This window comes from Patagioenas fasciata, chromosome 39 (assembly GCF_037038585.1).
Source record: "Patagioenas fasciata isolate bPatFas1 chromosome 39, bPatFas1.hap1, whole genome shotgun sequence".
Classification (NCBI taxonomy): domain Eukaryota; kingdom Metazoa; phylum Chordata; class Aves; order Columbiformes; family Columbidae; genus Patagioenas; species Patagioenas fasciata.
Window position 1 is genome coordinate 1,048,573 of NC_092558.1, and position 18,425 is coordinate 1,066,997.

Sequence of the window (18,425 nt, forward strand, 5' to 3'; positions counted from 1 at the left end):
ATAGGGTGTCTATAGGGTCCCCATGGGGTGTCTATAGGGTGTCTATAGGGTCCCCATGGGGTCTCTATAGGGTGTCTATAGGGTGTCTATAGGGTGTCTATAGGGTCCCCATGGGGTGTCTATAGGGTGTCTATAGGGTCCCCATGGGGTCTCTATAGGGTGTCTATAGGGTGTCTATAGGGTGTCTATAGGGTCCCCATGGGGTGTCTATAGGGTGTCTATAGGGTCCCCATGGGGTCTCTATAGGGTCTCTATAGGGTGTCTATAGGGTGTCTATAGGGTGTCTATAGGGTCCCCATGGGGTGTCTATAGGGTGTCTATAGGGTCCCCATGGGGTGTCTATAGGGTCTCTCTGCGCTGTCTATGGGGCAGCCGCTGGGGTTGGGTTTGGGGGGGGGGGGGGGGGAGTTGCCGGTGACGCGCGTGCCCGTGGCTGCGCGCGTGGCCGCGGCGGGAGGTGGGGGGGGGGGTGGGGGGATGGATGGATGGATGGGGGGGGGGCTGGGGGGGCTGACGCGCGCGCCCGCGGCGGGGCGGGAGCTGCGGGACTGCGGAAGCGGCGGGGCCGGGACCGGGGACGCGGGGACACACGGACGGACGGACGGACACACGGACACCGCCCGGCCAGGTGGGGGGGACGGACACCGCGGGGGGGGGTATTGCGGGGGGGGGCGGGGATGGGGATACAGGGAGGGAGCGGGGCGGGGGGGGGATGGGGGATGCGGGATGGGGGTACCGGGGAGGGGGGGATGGGGGGATGAGGGGTTGGGGGGGTCAGGATGGGAGGGGTTTGGGGGGGGGATGCAGGATGGGGGGGTCAGGATGGGGGGGGGGATACAGGGAGGGACCGGGGATGCAGGTTTGGGTACCAAGGATGGGGATGCAGGAGATTTGGGGGGTGGGGGGGGTGCAGGTTTGGGGTACCAGGGATGGGGGATATTATGGGTGGGGGGGATGTAGAATAGGGGGACCGGGGGGGGGGCAGGTTTGGGGTACCCGGGATGGGGGGGTCAGGATGGGGGGGGGGGATACAGGGAGGGACTGGGGATGCAGGTTTGGGTACCAAGGATGGGGATGCAGGAGATTTGGGGGGTAGGGGGGGTGCAGGTTTGGGGTACCAGGGATGGGGGATATTATGGGGGGGGGGATGTAGAATAGGGGGACGGGGGGGGGGGCAGGTTTGGGGTACCCGGGATGGGGGGGTCAGGATGGGGGGGGGGATACAGGGAGGGACCGGGGATGCAGGTTTGGGTACCAGGGATGGGGATGCAGGAGATTTAGGGGGGGGATGGAGGTTTGGGGTACCAGGGATTTTGTGGGGGGTGGGATGCAGAATAGAGGGACCGGGGTGAGGGGGCAGGTTTGGGGTACCCGGGATGGGGGGGTCAGGATGGGGGGGGGATACAGGGAGGGACCAGGGATGCAGGTTTGGGTACCAGGGATGGGGATGCAGGATATTGGGGGGGGGGGGTGTGCAGGTTTGGGGGGGTCAGGAATGGGCAATATTATGGGGGGGGGGGATGAAGAGAGGGTCTGGGGCAGGATGGGGGGGGTGGGCGCAGGTTTGGGGGACCCGGGATGGGGGGGGGGGTCAGGATGGGGATGCAGGTTTTGGGTACCAGAGATGGGGATGCAGGATGGGGGATATGGGGGGGGATGATGCAGTTTTGGGGTGCCGGGGGGTGCAGAATAGGGGGTACCCAGGATGGGGGGGTCAAGAGGGGGGATATTTAAGGGGGGGTTACAGGATGGGGGGGTCAGGATGGGGAGGGGTACAGGGAGGGACCAGGGATGGGGATGCAGGTTTGGGGTACCCAGGGATGTAGGATGGGGGGGGCAGGTTTGGGGGTACCTGGGGGTGCAGGTTTGGGGGGGTCAAGGTGGGGGGGTCAGGTTTGGGGGATCAGGATGGGGGGGGCAGTTTTGGGGGTACACGAGGGTGCAGATTTGGGGGGGGCCGGGTGGGGGGGAGAGGCAGTTTTGGGGTTATTGGGGGGGGGGGGGGGTGTCACATCCCTCCCCCCATCCCCGGGTGGGGGACACACCCCTTATTTTGGGGCCCCATCCTGCCCCCCCCCTCAAATCACTGCAGGGTCTGGGGGCCCCATCCTGACCCCCCCCCCCCCCCCAATCACTTCCCTATGGGTGCAGGGCCCGGACGCCTGGGTTCCCCGTGGGGCACACGCGTGTGCAAAGGAGGGGTGCATTGGGGTGTGGGGGGGAACTGGGGTGCACGTGAGTGTGCAGGAGGGGGGTGCGTGTGCAAAATGGGGGTGCAATGAGCGTGCAGGGGGGTGCACACGGACCTGGGGTGCATGTGAGGGTGTGTGTGCAAACTTGGGGTGCACACGAGTGTGTGCAATGGGGTGTGCAAGCCTGGGGTGCACACGCGTGTGCAAGGCGTGTCTGTGCACAATTGGGGTGCGGGGGGGTGTGCATGCAAACTTGGGGTGCACACGAGTGTGTGCAATGGGGCGTGCAAGCCTGGGCTGCACACGCGTGTGCAAGGTGTGTCTGTGCACAATTGGGGTGCAGGGGGGTGTGTGTGTGTCTGCAGACTTGGGGGGCACGGGGGATGTCCGTGCAAATTGGGGGTGCACGTGTGTGCGTGCAAAGGGGTGCGTGCAAGACGGGGGGGTGCACAAGAGTGTGTGCAAAACGGAGGTGCACACACAAGTGCACGTGTGTGTGTGCAAAGCCGAGTGCACACGAGTGTGCAGGCGTAGAACCGAGGGGGGGGGGGGGGGTGTGGCTTGGGGGTGCACGAGGGTTTGCACGAGGGTTTGCACGTGCGTGTGCAAGGCGGGTGGGGGGGGGTGCACGGGGGTTTGCACGCGTCTGCACGTGCGTGTGCAAGGCCGTTGTTCACGGAGGGGGGCGGGGCTGGAGCAGCCGGATGCCTGGGTCCCCTCCCGGATGCCTGGGTCCCCTCCCGGACGCCTGGGTCCCCTCCCGGACTCCTGGGTCCCTCCCCGAACGCCTGGGTCCTCCGGAGCCCCCACCCCAAGTCCCTTCTCCTCCCCATGACCTTCAGGTGCCCGCGGGAACCACAGGGGACCCAGGCGTTCGGGTGGGGCACCCACTCACCCCTACCCCCCCTAAAAAAGGGGACCCAGGCGTCCGGGTGCCCCCCCCCCCCCCCCCCATCAGGCGGCATCAATCAATTAATGAATTAATTAACGCCGGGGGGGGGGTTGGGGAGGACGGGCCGAGGATGCCTTGGGGGGGGTGGGGGCACCCGGACGCCTGGGTCCCTCCCGGGGGCAGAGGGGTCTATGGGGGGACGGGGAGCCCCCCCGGACGCCTGGGTCCCCTTTTCTGGGGGGGGGGGGGGGGGGTGTGTGTGTGTGCTCCACCCGGACGCCTGGGTCCCCGGGATGGGGGAGGGGGTGTCATGGGGGGTCGTTGCTGTCAATCCCCCTCCCCCCCTTGCAGGTGCAGTAGTTAATGTGATTGGCTAATTATGCGGCGCATGTTAATGAGCCCCATTACCCACCGGGGGGGGGGGGGGGTGTTATAAATAACCCGGGGCCTCATTTGCATAATGGCAGCACCCGGGTTGCCGCGGTGACCGGGGTTAATTAACGGGGTTGATAACGAGGGGGATGGCGGGGGGGGGGCCCGGACACCTGGGTCCCCTCTGGGGTCCCCCGGATGCCTGGGTCCTCTTGGGGGTCTCCCAGACAACTGGGTCCTATGTGAGGGTCCCCCGGACGCCTGGGTCCTCTTGGGGGTCCCCCGGACGCCTGGGTCCTCTCTGGGGTCTCCCGGATGCCTGGGTCCTCTTGGAGGTCCCCCAGACACCTGGGTCCCCTCTGGGGTTTCCCCGGACGCCTGGGTCCTCTTGGGGGTCTCCCGGACACCTGGGTCCTCTCTGGGGTCCCCCAGACACCTGGGTCCTATGTGAGGGTCCCCTGGACACCTGGGTCCCCTCTGGGCTTCCCCGGACGCCTGGGTCCTCTCTGGGGGTCTCCCGGACGCCTGGGTCCTCTCTGGGGGTCTCCCGGATGCCTGGGTCCTCTCTGGGGTCCCCCAGACACCTGGGTCCTATGTGAGGGTCTCTCGGACACCTGGGTCCCCTCTGGGGTTCCCCGGATGCCTGGGTCCTCTTGGGGGTCTCCCGGACGCCTGGGTCCTCTCTGGGGTCCCCCGGACGCTGGGGTCCCCTCTGGGGTCTCCCAGACACCTGGGTCCTATGTGAGGGTCCCTCGGACGCCTGGGTCCCCTCTGGGCTTCCCCGGATGCCTGGGTCCTCTTGGGGGTCTCCCGGATGCCTGGGTCCTCTCTGGGGGTCTCCCGGACGCCTGGGTCCTCTCTGGGGTCCCCCAGACACCTGGGTCCTATGTGAGGGTCTCTCGGACACCTGGGTCCCCTCTGGGGTTCCCCGGATGCCTGGGTCCTCTTGGGGGTCTCCCGGACGCCTGGGTCCTCTCTGGGGTCCCCCAGACACCTGGGTCCCTTCTGGGGTCCCCCGGACGCTGGGGTCCCCTCTGGGGTCCCCTAGATGCCTGGGTCCTATGTGAGGGTCCCCTAGATGCCGAAGTCCCCTCTGGGGTCTCCCGGACACCTGGGTCCTCTTGGGGGTCTCCCGGACGCCTGGGTCCTCTCTGAGGTTTCCCCGGACGCCTGGGTCCCCTCTCATACTCTTTATCCCCCCCCAGGTGCCCACCGGACCCCCCCATGCGGCTGTGAGAGGACGGGGGTGGCCGGGCCCCCCCAGGGCCCCCCCAGGGCCCCCCCAGCGGCCATGACCCCCCCGGCCACCGAGGGACACGCGGGGCCCCAGGGCCACCCAGAGACTGAGCCCCACGGCCACCAAGGCCCCGTGGGCAACCGAGGCCTCATCGTGGGCAACCGAGGCCTCCTGGCCACCCAGGGCTACCAGGACCACCTAGAGACTAAGGCCCACCAAGAGTTCATGGCCAACCAAGGCCTTGTGGGCAACCAGGACCTCACGGTCAAGGAGGGCTACCAGGACCACCTAGAGACCAAAGCCAATGGAGGCTTCATGGGCAACCAAGGCTTCCAGGACCACCTGGAGGCCAACCGAGGCTCCATGGGCAACCAAGGCCTCATGGGCAACCAGGGCCTCATGGTCAACGAGGGCTACCAGGACCACCTAGAGACTAAAGCCAACCGAGGCTTCATGGCCAACCGAGGCTTCATGGGCAACCAAGGCTTCCAGGACCACCTGGAGGCCAACGGAGGATCCAGGACCCACCAGGGCTCCATGGACAACCGAGGCTTTCAGGACCATCTAGAACCCAACATCAACCATGGCTCCGCGGCCTGGTTGGACGGGAAGGTCTCCCAAGGCCCCGTGGCCAACCAGGGCTCCCAGGACTATCTAGAGACCCAGGCCAACCAAGACCCCATGGCCAACCAAGACCCCATGGCCAACCAAGACCCCATGGCCAACCAAGACCTCATGGCCAACCAAGACCTCATGGCCAACCGAGTCTCCAAGGACCACCTGGAGATCAAGGTCCACCAAAGCCCCATGGACATGAAGACCCATGAAAGCTCAAAGGACCATTTAGAGACCATGGCCAACCAAGACCCCACAGCCCATCTAGACCCCATGGCCAACCAAGACCCCATGGACCATCTAGAACCCAAGGTCAACCAAGACCACATGGCCAACCAAGATCCCATGGCCCATCTAGACCCCATGGCAAACCAAGACCCCATGGACCACCTAGAACCCAAGGTCAACCAAGGCCCCATGGACATGAAGGTCCATGAAAGCTCAACGGCCAACCAAGGCCCCACAGCCCATCTAGGGACCATGGCTAACCGGGACCACACGGCCAACCAAGACCCCATGGCCAACCAAGGCCCCACAGCCCATCTAGAACCCAAGGTTAACCAAGACCCCATGGCCAACCAAGGCTCCAAGAACCACCTAGAACCCAAGGTCAACCAAGGCCCCATGGTCAGCCAAGGCCACAAGGAACATTTAGAGACCACGGCCAACCAAGACCCCATGGACCACCTAGAACCCAAGGTCAACCAATGCCCCATGGACATGAAGGCCCACGAAAGCTCAACGGCCAACAAAAGCCCCGTGGCCAACCAAGGCCCCAAGGACCATCTAGAACCCATGGCCAACCAAGACTCCATGGTCAACCAAGACCCTATGGCCAACCAAGGCCCCAAGGGCCAGCTAGAACCCAAGGTCCCCCACGGACTGGAGACGCCTGTGTCCTCGAAGGTCCCTCGAGACCCCACCGCCCGCCTAGAACCCAAGTCCCCCCCCATCCCCATGTCCACCCCACCCCGCCATTGTCCCCGCGTCCCCCCGGGCGCCCGCCTGAGCTTGGCGCTCTTGACCTTGGGCTCCCTGCTCCTCCCGGGGACCTCGGGGGTGGCGCTGGAGTTCGGGGGCGCCCCGGGCCAATGGGCGCGTTACGGGCGTTGGGCGGCGGGCGCCGGCGGCGTCGCCCAACTGAGCTTCAGCCTCAAGACCAACGTGTCGCGGGCGCTGCTGCTCTACATGGACGACGGCGGCAACTGCGACTTCCTGGAGCTGCTGGTGGCCGAGGGGCGCGTGCGGCTGCGTTTCGGCATCGCCTGCGCCGAGCCCGCCACCCTGCAGCCGCCCCCCGCCGTCAACGACGGCCGCTGGCACATGGTGCTGCTCACGCGGCGCGCGCGCGAGGCCACGTTGGCCGTGGACGGCGAGACGCGGGCGGGCGCCGTGCGGTCGCGCCGCGCCGACATGGTGGTGGCCAGCGACCTGTTCGTGGGGGGGATCCCGCCCGACGTCCGCCTGTCCGCCCTGACGCTCAGCACCGTCAAGTACGAGGCGCCGTTCCGCGGCTGGTTGGCCAACGTCAAGGTCGGCGAGGAGCCGGCGGCGCCGCTGGGAGCGCAGGGCGTGCGCGGCGAGGGGGACGCGCGGTGCGGGCGCCACCCGGCCTGCGCGCACGGCGGGCGCTGCACCGAGCGCCACGGGGAGCCGCGCTGCGACTGCGCCGGCACCGGCTACCGCGGGCCCTTCTGCGACGACGGTGAGAGGGGGACGCGCTGGGGGGCGCGGGGGGGACTCGTGTTGGTTGGCCTTGTGTGTTGCACCCTCGTGTTTTGATGTCTCTTGGTGGGTTTCGTGGCGTTGGATGTCTTGGTCTTCACGGCCTTGGATGTCTTGGTCTTCGTGGCCTTGGATGTCTTGGTCTTCACGGCCTTGGATGTCTTGGTCTTCGTGGCCTTGGATGTCTTGGTCTTCGTGGCCTTGGATGTCCTGGTCTTCACGGCCTTGGATGTCTTGGTCTTCGTGGTCTTGGTGTCCTCTTGGCCATGGTCATCACCATGGTCTTGGTGTCCTCTTGGCCATGGTCTTGCTCTTGGCCATGGTCATCACCATGGTCTTGGTGTCCTCTTGGCCATGGTCTTGCTCTTGGCCATGGTCATCACCATGGTCTTGGTGTCCTCTTGGCCATGGTCTTGCTCTTGGCCATGGTCATCACCATGGTCTTGGTGTCCTCTTGGCCATGGTCTTGCTCTTGGCCATGGTCATCATCATGGTCTTGGTGTCCTCTTGGCCATGGTCATCACCATGGTCTTGGTGTCCTCTTGGCCATGGTCTTGCTCTTGGCCATGGTCATCATTATGGTCTTGGTGGCCTCTTGGCCATGGTCATCATCATGGTCTTGGTGGCCTCTTGGCCATGGTCTTGCTCTTGGCCATGGTCATCACCATGGTCTTGGTGTCCTCTTGGCCATGGTCATCACCATGGTCTTGGTGTCCTCTTGGCCATGGTCTTGCTCTTGGCCATGGTCATCACCATGGTCTTGGTGTCCTCTTGGCCATGGTCTTGCTCTTGGCCATGGTCATCACCATGGTCTTGGTGTCCTCTTGGCCATGGTCTTGCTCTTGGCCATGGTCATCACCATGGTCTTGGTGTCCTCTTGGCCATGGTCTTGCTCTTGGCCATGGTCATCACCATGGTCTTGGTGTCCTCTTGGCCATGGTCTTGCTCTTGGCCATGGTCATCATCATGGTCTTGGTGTCCTCTTGGCCATGGTCTTGCTCTTGGCCATGGTCATCACCATGGTCTTGGTGTCCTCTTGGGCTTGGTCATTGTCATTGTCTTGGACGTTCTCTTGGCCTTGGACATCTCCACATGGTGTTGTGTCATGTTTCTCCATGGTGTCACACGTCCTCGTGTCTTTGCACCCTTGTGTTTCAACGTGTCTTGGTGTCTTCATGGCCTTGGACATCTTCATCTTCATGGTCTTGGTGTCCTACTGGCCATGGTCATTGTCATGGTGTTGGACATCTTCTTGGCCATGGACGTCTCCATGGTGTCACACGTCCTCGTGTCTTTGTGTTCTTGTGTTTCTCCATCTCTTGGTGTCCTCTTGGCCATGGTCATTGTCATGGTCTTGGTGTCCTCTTGGCCTTGGTCATCGTCATGGTCTTGGTGTCCTCTTGGCCATGGACATCTCCATGGTGTCACACGTCCTCGTGTCTTTGTGTTCCTCCATCTCCTGGTGTTCTCATGGCCTTGGGCGTCTTGGTCTTCATGGTCTTGGTGTCCTCTTGGCCATGGACCTCTCCATGGTGTCACACGTCCTCGTGTCTTTGTGTTCCTCCATCTCCTGGTGTTCTCATGGCCTTGGACGTCTTGGTCTTCATGGTCTTGGTGTCCTCTTGGCCTTGGACATCTCCATGGTGTTGCATGTCCTCGTGTCTCTGTGTTCTTGTGTTTCGCCATCTCTTGACATCCTCTTAGCCACGGTCATTGTCATGGCCTTGGATGTCCTCTTGACCTTGGTCATCATCATGGCCATGGACATCTCCATGGTGTTGCACGTCCCCATGTCTTTGCGTTCTTGTGTTTCTCCATCTCTTGGTGTCTTCATGGCCTGGGACGTCTTCGTCTTCATGGTCTTGGTGTCCTCTTGGGCTTGGTCATCGTCATGGTGTAGGTGTCCTCTTGGCCATGGTCTTGGTGTCCTCTTGGCCATGGTCTTGCTCTTGGCCGTGGTCATCATCATGGTCTTGGGCGTCTTCTTGGCCATGGACATCTCCATGATGTCACACGTCCTCGTGTCTTCGTGTTCTTGTGCTTCTCCATCTCTTGGTGCCTTCATGGCCTTGGACGTCCTCATCCTCATGGCCTTGGACGTCTTGGTCTTCATGGTCTTGGTGTCCTCTTGGCCTTGGACATCCTTGTGTCCCTCAACATCCCCATGTCCTTGTGTCCCCTTGTGCCCCCATGTCCCTCCACCTCCCCATGTCCCTCCGTGTCCCCATGTCCCCCCATATCCTCGTGTCCCTCAACGTCACCATGTCCTCATGTCCCTCCATGTCCCCCCACCTCCCTCTACCTCCCCATGTCTCCCCAAGTCCTCGTGTCCCTCCGCGTCCCCATGTCCTCGTGTCCCTCTGTGTCTCCATGCCCCCATGTCCCGCTCCATGTGTCCTCGTGTCCCTCAACGTCCCCATGTCCTTGTGTCCCCATGTCCCCCCATGTCCTCGTGTCCCTCAACGTCCCCATGTCCTCGTGTCCCTCAATGTTCCCCCATATCCCCCCATGTCCCTCCACGTCCCCATGTCCTTGTGTCCCCATGTCCCCCCAACGTGCCCATGTCCCTCCATGTCCTCATGTCCCTCCATGTCCTCCCATATCCCCTCACCTCCCCATGTCCCTCTGTGTCCCCATGTCCCTCCGTGTCCCCATGTCCTTGTGTCCCCATGTCCCCCCACGTCCTTGTGTCCCCATGTCCTTGTGTCCCCCCACCTCCCCATGTCCCCCCACCTCCCCATGTTCTTGTGTCCCCAAGTCCTTGTGTCCCCCCGCCTTCCCATGTCCCCTCACCTCCCCATGTCCCCCCGTGTCCTTGTGTCCCCATGTCCCCCCATGTCCTTGAGTCCCCATGTCCTCGTGTCCCCCCACCTCCTCATGTCCCCCCATGTCCTCGTGTCCCTCCATGTCCTCGTGTCCCCCATATCCCCCCAACGTCCCCATGTCCCCCCATGTCCTTGTGTCCCCATGTCCTTGTGTCCCCATGTCCCATTATGTCCCCCCACCTCCCCATGTCCCCCCACCTCCCCCTGTTCTTGTGTCCCCATGTCCTTGTATCCCCCCACCTCCCCATGTCCCCCCATGTCCTCTTGTCCATCAACGTCCCCATGTCCTTGTGTCCCCATGTCCCCCCACCTCCCCATGTCCCCCCATGTCCTTGTGTCCCCATGTCCCCCCACCTCCCCATGTCCCCCCATGTCCTTGTGTCCCCATGTCCCCCCCACCTCCCCATGTCATGTCCCCCCACGTCCTTGTGTCCCCATGTCCCCCCACCTCCCCATGTCCCCCCATGTCCTTGTGTCCCCATGTCCCCCCACCTCCCCATGTCCCCCCATGTCCTTGTGTCCCCATGTCCCCCCCACCTCCCCATGTCATGTCCCCCCACGTCCTTGTGTCCCCATGTCCCCCCACCTCCCCATGTCCCCCCATGTCCTTGTGTCCCCATGTCCCCCCACCTCCCCATGTCATGTCCCCCCATGTCCTTGTGTCCCCATGTCCCCCCACCTCCCCATGTCCCCCCACGTCCTTGTGTCCCCATGTCCCCCCACCTCCCCATGTCCCCCCATGTCCTTGTGTCCCCATGTCCCCCCACCTCCCCATGTCCCCCCATGTCCTTGTGTCCCCATGTCCCCCCCACCTCCCCATGTCATGTCCCCCCACGTCCTTGTGTCCCCATGTCCCCCCACCTCCCCATGTCCCCGTGTCCTTGTGTCCCCATGTCCCCCCGTGTCCTTGTGTCCCCATGTCCCCCCATGTCCCCCCACCTCCCCATGTCCCCCCATGTCCTCATGTCCATCAACGTCCCCCCGTGTCCCCCCGCCTCACGCACGCGCGTGTGCGTGCGCGCGTGTCCCGCGCACGTCCCCGCCGGTGACAACCGCGCCCGTCGCCGTGGCGACCGCATCCCGGCATCCTCGCGGTGACGGTTGCCATGGCGACGGTTGCCATGGAGACGCCCGGGGCCGCCTGTCACCCCGGCGACCGTTGCCGCGGGGACGTTTTTGTCACCGCCCGCGTCCTTGAGGGGGACACGGGGACACTGCGGGGGGTTCCCCAACCTCCCCCCTCACCCCGTCGTGCAAAACCCCTCGCACGTGTGGCGGGGACGTGCAAAACCCCCCCACTGTGTGACACAACCGTCGTGCAAGACCCCGCCTTGTGTGTGTGTGTGTGTCCCCTCCAAGGTCAGGCCAAGGTCACGGGGAGGGGTCACCAGGGTCGTGCACGAGGGGGCACGAGGGTCCTGCTCACTAATTGTGCTTCCTTCCCCTCCCCCCCGCTCGCCCCCCCCGGGACCCCCAGAGGAAGAACCAGCGGTGGAAGGTGAGCGGGGGCGTGCAAGGGGCGTGCAAGGGGGTTTGTGCAAGGGGGCTTGTGCAAGGGAGTCGTGCAAGGCCGGGGGGGTGTGCAAGAAGTGGGGGGGGAACGTGCAAATTGGAGCTGAAAGGGGGGGGGTGTTGTGCAAAGTTGAGCAGTCGTGCAAAGGAGCGTGCAAAGTTCGTGCAAAGCTTGGCACGCACTTGTGCAAAGCGCAGGGTTTGCATGCAGTGCAGGGCTGGTGCAAGGCTCGGTGCGTGTGCAAGACGCAGCACTTGTGCAAAGCTCAGCGCTCGTGCAAGGCTTGGTTCTTGTGCAAGGCTCAGCTCTCGTGCAAGGTTCGGGGTTGTGCGAGGCACGGCGCTTGTGCAAAGCTTGATCCTTGTGCAAGGTGTGATGCTCGTGCAAAGCGTGGTTCTCGTGCAAGGTTCATGCAAAGCACGGTGCTTGTGGAAAGCTCAGTGCTCGTGCAAAGCTTGGTTCTTGTGCAAGGCTCGTTGTTCATGTAAAGCTCGGTGCTCGTGCAAAGTTTGGTGCTTGTGCAAGGCTCGTTGTTCTTGTAAAGCTCGGTGCTCGTGCAAAGCTCGGTTCTTGTGCAAGGCTTGGTGCTTGTGCAAAGCTCGGTGCTTGTGCAAAGCCCGGTTCTTGTGCAAGGCTCTGATCGTGCAAAGCGCAGCACTCGTGCAAAGCTTGGTCCTCGTGCAAAGCACGGTGCTCGTGCAAGGCTCGGTTCTTGTGCAAGGCTCGGTGCTCGTGCAAGGCCCCACCTCACGTGCCATTCCCGGCCACGCCCCCTCCAGCCCTCTCGGCAATGACGTCACCCCCTGGGCACTGCCCAATGGGAGGTCCGGATGCAAATGAGGGCGGGGCGGCTGAGCCAGTGAGGTGCGGGGGGGTAGGCGAGACTATGCAAATGAAGGAGGCGCTGTCAGCCAATGGGGAGGAGGAATCGGGGTACCGGGAGGGGGCGGGACCAGGGGTGATGGACGGGGGTGAGAGGGGCGGGGCTTGCACGAGCGTGCGAGGGGCGGGGCTTGTGCTTTGCACGAGGGGCGTGCGACACATGGGCATGCAAGGAGCGTTGCGTGTGCAATGCAGGAGGGGCGTGCAAGGAGCGAGAGCTGCATGAGGGGCGTGCAACACACGAGTGTGCAAAGGGCAGGGAGTGTGCAATGCACGAGGGGCATGCAACACATGAGCGTGCAAGGGGGGAGGAGTGTGCAATGCACGAGGCGCGTGCAAGGAGCGAGAGCTGCACGAGGGGCGTGCAACACACGAGTGTGCAAAGGGCGGGGAGTGTGCTATGTACAAGGGGCGTGCAAGGAGTGAGAGCTGCACAAGGGGCGTGCAACACACGGGCGTGCAAGGGGCGGGGAGTGTGCAATGCACGAGGCACGTGCAAGGAGCGAGAGCTGCACGAGGGGCGTGTGACACACGAGCGTGCAAGCGGCGGGGAGTGTGCAATGCACAAGGGGCGTGCAAGGAGAGATGAACGAGGGGTGTGCGACACACGAGCGTGCAAAGGGTGGGGCTTGTGCAATGCACGAGGGGTGTCCAAGGAGTGAGAGCTGCATGAGGGGCGTGCAACACACGAGTGTGCAAAGGGCGGGGAGTGTGCTATGTACAAGGGGCGTGCAAGGAGCGAGAGCTGCACGAGGGCCGTGCGACACACGAGCGTGCAAAGGGTGGGGCTTGTGCAATGCACGAGGGGTGTGCAAGGAGAGCTGGGGCTGCACGAGGGGTGTGCAACATATGAGCGTGCGAGGGGTGGGGCTTGTGCGCCGCACGAGTGTGCAAAGGGCGGTGAGTGTGCGATGCACGAGGGGCGTGCGACACACGAGCGTGCGAGGGGCGGGGCCTGCGCAACGCACGAGGGTCGTGCAAAGGGTGGAATCCGCGTGTCGCACGAGGGTCGTGCAAGGAGCACGCGCCCCCGCTTGGGGGGGGAGGGGAATGAGGGGGTTGGGGGGGGGTCCCCGCGCGAGGGGTCGCCCCTTCCCCCTTCCCCCCCCTCCCCATCCCCTCCCCCACCCCCCGTGTCTCCATCCCCTCCCCCCATCGGCTTTTCCCCCCAAACCGAGGGCGGGAAAAACCCGCGGGAAAGCGGAGGGGGGGGAGGGGCGGGGCTGCTTCCCCCTCCCCCCCCCCGCTTGTCCCCGCCCCCCCCCCAAACGTGTCCCCCCCCGCCCCCCCCCCGGCATCCCTCGATGACGTCACAAGTTAAAGCGCTTTAAGTTGTGACGGGGCCCGCGGTGACGCCTCTTCTCTCCCCTCCCCCCCTTCCCCTCCCCGTTTTGCCCATTTCGCGGGCCCTTTGGTTCTTTTTTTTCGCCCTTTCCCACCATTTCTCGCTTCTTTTCCCTTTTTTCCCATCATTTTCCCCTATTTCGAGTCTTTGTTCCCTTTTTCTTTTGCCTTCGTTTCGCTTCTTTTCCTCCTTTTGACCTTTTCTGTCCCTTTTTTGTCCCTTTTGCGTCCCCTTTTCGCCACTTTTTCCTTCCTTTTTCCTTCCTTTTTCCTTCCTTTTTCCTTCCTTTTTCCTTCCTTTTTCCTTCCCCCTTTTCCTTCCCCCTTTTCCTTCCCCCTTTTCCTTCCCCCTTTTCCTTCCCCCTTTTCCTTCCCCCTTTTCCTTCCCCCTTTTCCTTCCCCCTTTTCCTTCCCCCTTTTCCTTCCCCCTTTTCCTTCCCCCTTTTCCTTCCCCCTTTTCCTTCCCCCTTTTCCTTCCCCCTTTTCCTTCCCCCTTTTCCTTCCCCCTTTTTCTTCCCTTTTTTGCCACTTTTCCTTCCCCTTTCCTCACCCTTTTCCTCACCCCTTTCCTTCCCCTTTCCTTCCCCTTTCCTTCCCCTTTCCTTCCCCTTTCCTTCCCCTTTCCTCACCCCTTTCCTTCCCCTTTCCTTCCCCTTTCCTTCCCCTTTCCTTCCCCTTTCCTCACCCCTTTCCTCACCCCTTTCCTCACCCCTTTCCTTCCCCTTTCCTTCCCCTTTCCTTCCCCTTTCCTTCCCCTTTCCTCACCCCTTTCCTTCCCCTTTCCTTCCCCTTTCCTTCCCCTTTCCTTCCCCTTTCCTTCCCCTTTCCTCACCCCTTTCCTCACCCCTTTCCTCACCCCTTTCCTTCCCCTTTCCTTCCCCTTTCCTTCCCCTTTCCTTCCCCTTTCCTTCCCCTTTCCTTCCCCTTTCCTCACCCCTTTCCTTCCCCTTTCCTCACCCCTTTCCTTCCCCTTTCCTTCCCCTTTCCTTCCCCTTTCCTTCCCCTTTCCTTCCCCTTTCCTTCCCCTTTCCTTCCCCTTTCCTTCCCCTTTCCTTCCCCTTTCCTCCCCCCTTTTCCTCCCCCCTTTTCCTCCCCCCCTTTTCCCTCCCCCTTTCCTCGCTTTTTCGCCCCTTTTCCTTTTTCTCTCGCTGTTTTTCGCCCTTTTTTAAAATCCCCTTTCGCCGTTTCCCACTTCCCCTTTTCCTCTTCATTTCCCCCTTTTCACCGCTCCACCTTTCCCCTCCATTTTCCTATTTCCGCCGTTTTTCCGCCTTTTCCTTCCGCTTTTTTCTCTTCCAACATCCACTTTCGCTTTTCTTTTAAACCCTTTTCACTTTCACTACTTCCCCCCCCTTTTGTTTTTTTCCCCGAACCACTTTCGCTTTCCCCCCGTTCCGCTTTCTCCCCCCCCACCCCCCCGCTCCCCCATCACTTTCGCTTTCGCTGGTTTCCGTTGCTTTGGCTCCGCCCCCCTTCCCCCCCCCCCCCCCCAAGGTCCCGCCCACCTGCGAGTCACGAGCCAAGGTAATGACGCGCCCCTCCCCCCGCGAGCGCCGTCGGGCCCCCCCATCCCCCCCCCCATCATCATCATCATCATCACCCCCCCACCCCCCATCACCCATCCCCCCCACCCCCCCTTCCCATCCCCCATAACCCCCCCCATTCCCCCCATCATCATCATCATTTGATCATCATCATCCCCCCCATCCCCCACCCTCCCCCCATCCCCATCCCCCACCCTCCCCCCATCCCCATCCCCCCCCCCATCCCCCCCCCCCCACACATCGTGTCTGTGGCTCATGTGACACGGGGTGGGGGGTTGGGGGGGGGAGGGGCGGCCGCTTTGCACGGGGACATGGGGGATGGGGGGGGGGGGAGGGGCAGCTCCTTGCACGGACGCGCGTGCCCCCCCCCGCCCCTCCCCCCGCCCCCTGACGCCCCTCCCCCCCCTCCCCCCCTCCCCTCCCCCCCCAGGGCCCGCCGAGGTCACCGAGGGGTCACCCGGTCCCGGTGCCAGCGAGATCCAGCAGGCGGCGAAAGGTCAGTGACCCCCGGACGCCTGGGTCCCCTGGGGCGCCATCCTCGTGCAAGGCCCTGGTGCAAGGTCCCCGTGCAAGATCCTGGGGCACAATCCCTGTGCAAGGTCCCCGTGCAAGATCCTGGGGCACGATCCTGGTGCAAGGTCCCTGTGCAAGATCCTGGGGCACGATCCTGGTGCAAGGTCCCTGTGCAAGATCCTGGTGCAAGATCCTTGTGCAAGGTCCCTGTGCAAGATCCTGGTGCAAGATCCTTGTGCAAGGTCCCTGTGCAAGATCCTGGTGCACAATCCCTGTGCAAGGTCCTTGTGCAAGGTCGCTGTCCAAGATCCTGGGGCACCATCCCCATTGCAAGGTCCTGTCCCCGAGCCCCATTGCAACGTCCCCATTGCAACGTCCCCAAGGTCCTGTTGCAACGTCCCCATTGCAAAGTCCCCATTGCAAGGTCCTGTCCCCCAGCCCCATTGCAACGTCCCCATTGCAACGTCCCCAAGGTCCTGTTGCAAGGTCCCCATTGCAAGGTCCCCATTGCAAAGTCCCCATTGCAAGGTCCTGTCCCCCAACCCCATTGCAAGGTCCCCATTGCAAGGTCCTGTCCCCCAGCCCCATTGCAACGTCCCCATTGCAACGTCCCCAAGGTCCTGTTGCAAGGTCCCCATTGCAAGGTCCCCATTGCAATGTCCCCATTGCAAGGTCCTGTCCCCCAACCCCATTGCAAGGTCCCCATTGCAAGGTCCTGTCCCCCAGCCCCATTGCAAAGTCCCCATTGCAAAGTCCCCATTGCAAGGTCCCCATTGCAAGGTCCTGTCCCCCAGCCCCATTGCAACGTCCCCATTGCAACGTCCCCAAGGTCCTGTTGCAAGGTCCCCATTGCAAGGTCCCCATTGCAAAGTCCCCATTGCAAGGTCCTGTCCCCCAACCCCATTGCAAGGTCCCCATTGCAAGGTCCTGTCCCCCAGCCCCATTGCAAAGTCCCCATTGCAAAGTCCCCATTGCAAGGTCCCCATTGCAAGGTCCTGTCCCCCAGCCCCATTGCAAAGTCCCCATTGCAAAGTCCCCATTGCAAGGTCCCCATTGCAAGGTCCTGTTGCAAGGTCCCCATTGCAAGGTCCCCATTGCAAAGTCCCCATTGCAAGGTCCTGTCCCCCAGCCCCATTGCAATGTCCCCATTGCAAGGTCCCCATTGCAAAGTCCCCCTTGCAAGGTCCTGCCCCCACCCCCATCACCACATCCCCATTGCCCCCTGCCGTCACATCCCGCGTCTGTCCCCGCAGGCCGTGACGAGTACGTGGCCACGTTCAAGGGCAACGAGTTCTTCTGCTACGACCTGTCCCACAACCCCATCCAGAGCAGCACGGACGAGCTGACGCTGTCGTTCCGCACGCTGCAGCGCAACGGGCTGCTCCTGCACACCGGGAAGTCGGCCGACTACGTCAACCTCTCGCTCAAGAGCGGCGCCGTGTGGCTCGTCATCAACCTGGGCTCCGGCGCCTTCGAGGCGCTGGTGGAGCCGGTCAACGGCAAGTTCAACGACAACGGCTGGCACGACATCCGCGTCACACGCAACCTGCGGCAGGTAGGGCGGCCGGGGCGGCCGAGGGGACAGTGCGGGGGACAGGGCGTGCGCACAGGGGGTGATGGGAGGGTGGGGTGGCTTGGTCGAGCACCCAACTGGAGGTGATGGGCGCCTTGGTCAAGCACCCAACTGGGAGCACCCAATGGGTGATGGACACCTTGGTCAAGCACCCAACTGGAGGTGATGGGTGCCTTGGTCAAGCACCCAGCTGGAGGTGATGGGCGTCTTGGTCGAGCACCCAACTGGGAGCACCCAACCAGGGGTGATGGGCGTCTTGGTTGAGCACCCAAGTGGAGGTGATGGGACGGTGGGGTGGCTTGGTCGAGCACCCAACTGGAGGTGATGGGCGCCTTGGTCAAGCACCCAGCTGGAGGTGATGGGCGCCTTGGTCAAGCACCCAACTGGGAGCACCCAATGGGTGATGGACACCTTGGTCAGGCACCCAACTGGAGGTGATGGGTGCCTTGGTCACCCACCCAACTGGGAGCACCCAACCAGAGGTGATGGGAGGGTTGGGTGGTTTGGTCAAGCACCCAACTGGGAGCACCGAATGGGGTGATGAGAGCATTGGGGGAGCACCCAACTGGAGGTGATGGGTGTCTTGGTCAAGCACCCAACTGGAGGTGATGGGTGTCTGGATCAAGCACCCAACTGGGAGCACCCAATGGGGTGATGTGAGGGTTGGGTGGCTTGGTCGAGCACCCAACTGGAGGTGATGGGAGGGTTGGGTGTCTTGGTCAAGCACCCAACTGGAGGTGATGGGCGCCTTGGTCAAGCACCCAGCTGGAGGTGATGGGCGCCTTGGTCAAGCACCCAACTGGGAGCACCCAATGGGTGATGGACACCTTGGTCAGGCACCCAACTGGAGGTGATGGGTGCCTTGGTCACCCACCCAACTGGGAGCACCCAACCAGAGGTGATGGGAGGGTTGGGTGGTTTGGTCAAGCACCCAACTGGGAGCACCGAATGGGGTGATGAGAGCATTGGGGGAGCACCCAACTGGAGGTGATGGGAGGGTTGGGTGTCTTGGTCGAGCACCCAACTGGAGGTGATGGGCGTCTTGGTCAAGCACCCAACTGGGAGCACCCAACCAGAGGTGATGGGAGGGTTGGGTGTCTTGGTCGAGCACCCAACTGGAGGTGATGGGCGTCTTGGTCAACCACCCAACTGGGAGCACCCAACCAGAGGTGATGGGAGGGTTGGGTGGTTTGGTCAA

General features: G+C 62.9%; 1 protein-coding gene across 1 annotated transcript in view; it reads left to right on the forward strand.

The window, feature by feature from the left end:
* Positions 1 to 534: 534 nt before the first annotated feature.
* The window catches only part of LOC139826280 (neurexin-2-like), an 86,272-nt gene continuing 68,381 nt past the window's right edge, over positions 535 to 18,425 (forward strand). Inside the window, exons 1-6 of the mRNA XM_071801514.1 lie at positions 535 to 628; positions 4,662 to 7,013; positions 11,336 to 11,356; positions 15,092 to 15,121; positions 15,572 to 15,637; positions 16,908 to 17,209. Coding sequence (XP_071657615.1) covers positions 4,748 to 7,013; positions 11,336 to 11,356; positions 15,092 to 15,121; positions 15,572 to 15,637; positions 16,908 to 17,209 — 2,685 coding nt within the window. The 5' untranslated portion in view covers positions 535 to 628; positions 4,662 to 4,747. The remainder of the gene's footprint in view (positions 629 to 4,661; positions 7,014 to 11,335; positions 11,357 to 15,091; positions 15,122 to 15,571; positions 15,638 to 16,907; positions 17,210 to 18,425) is intronic.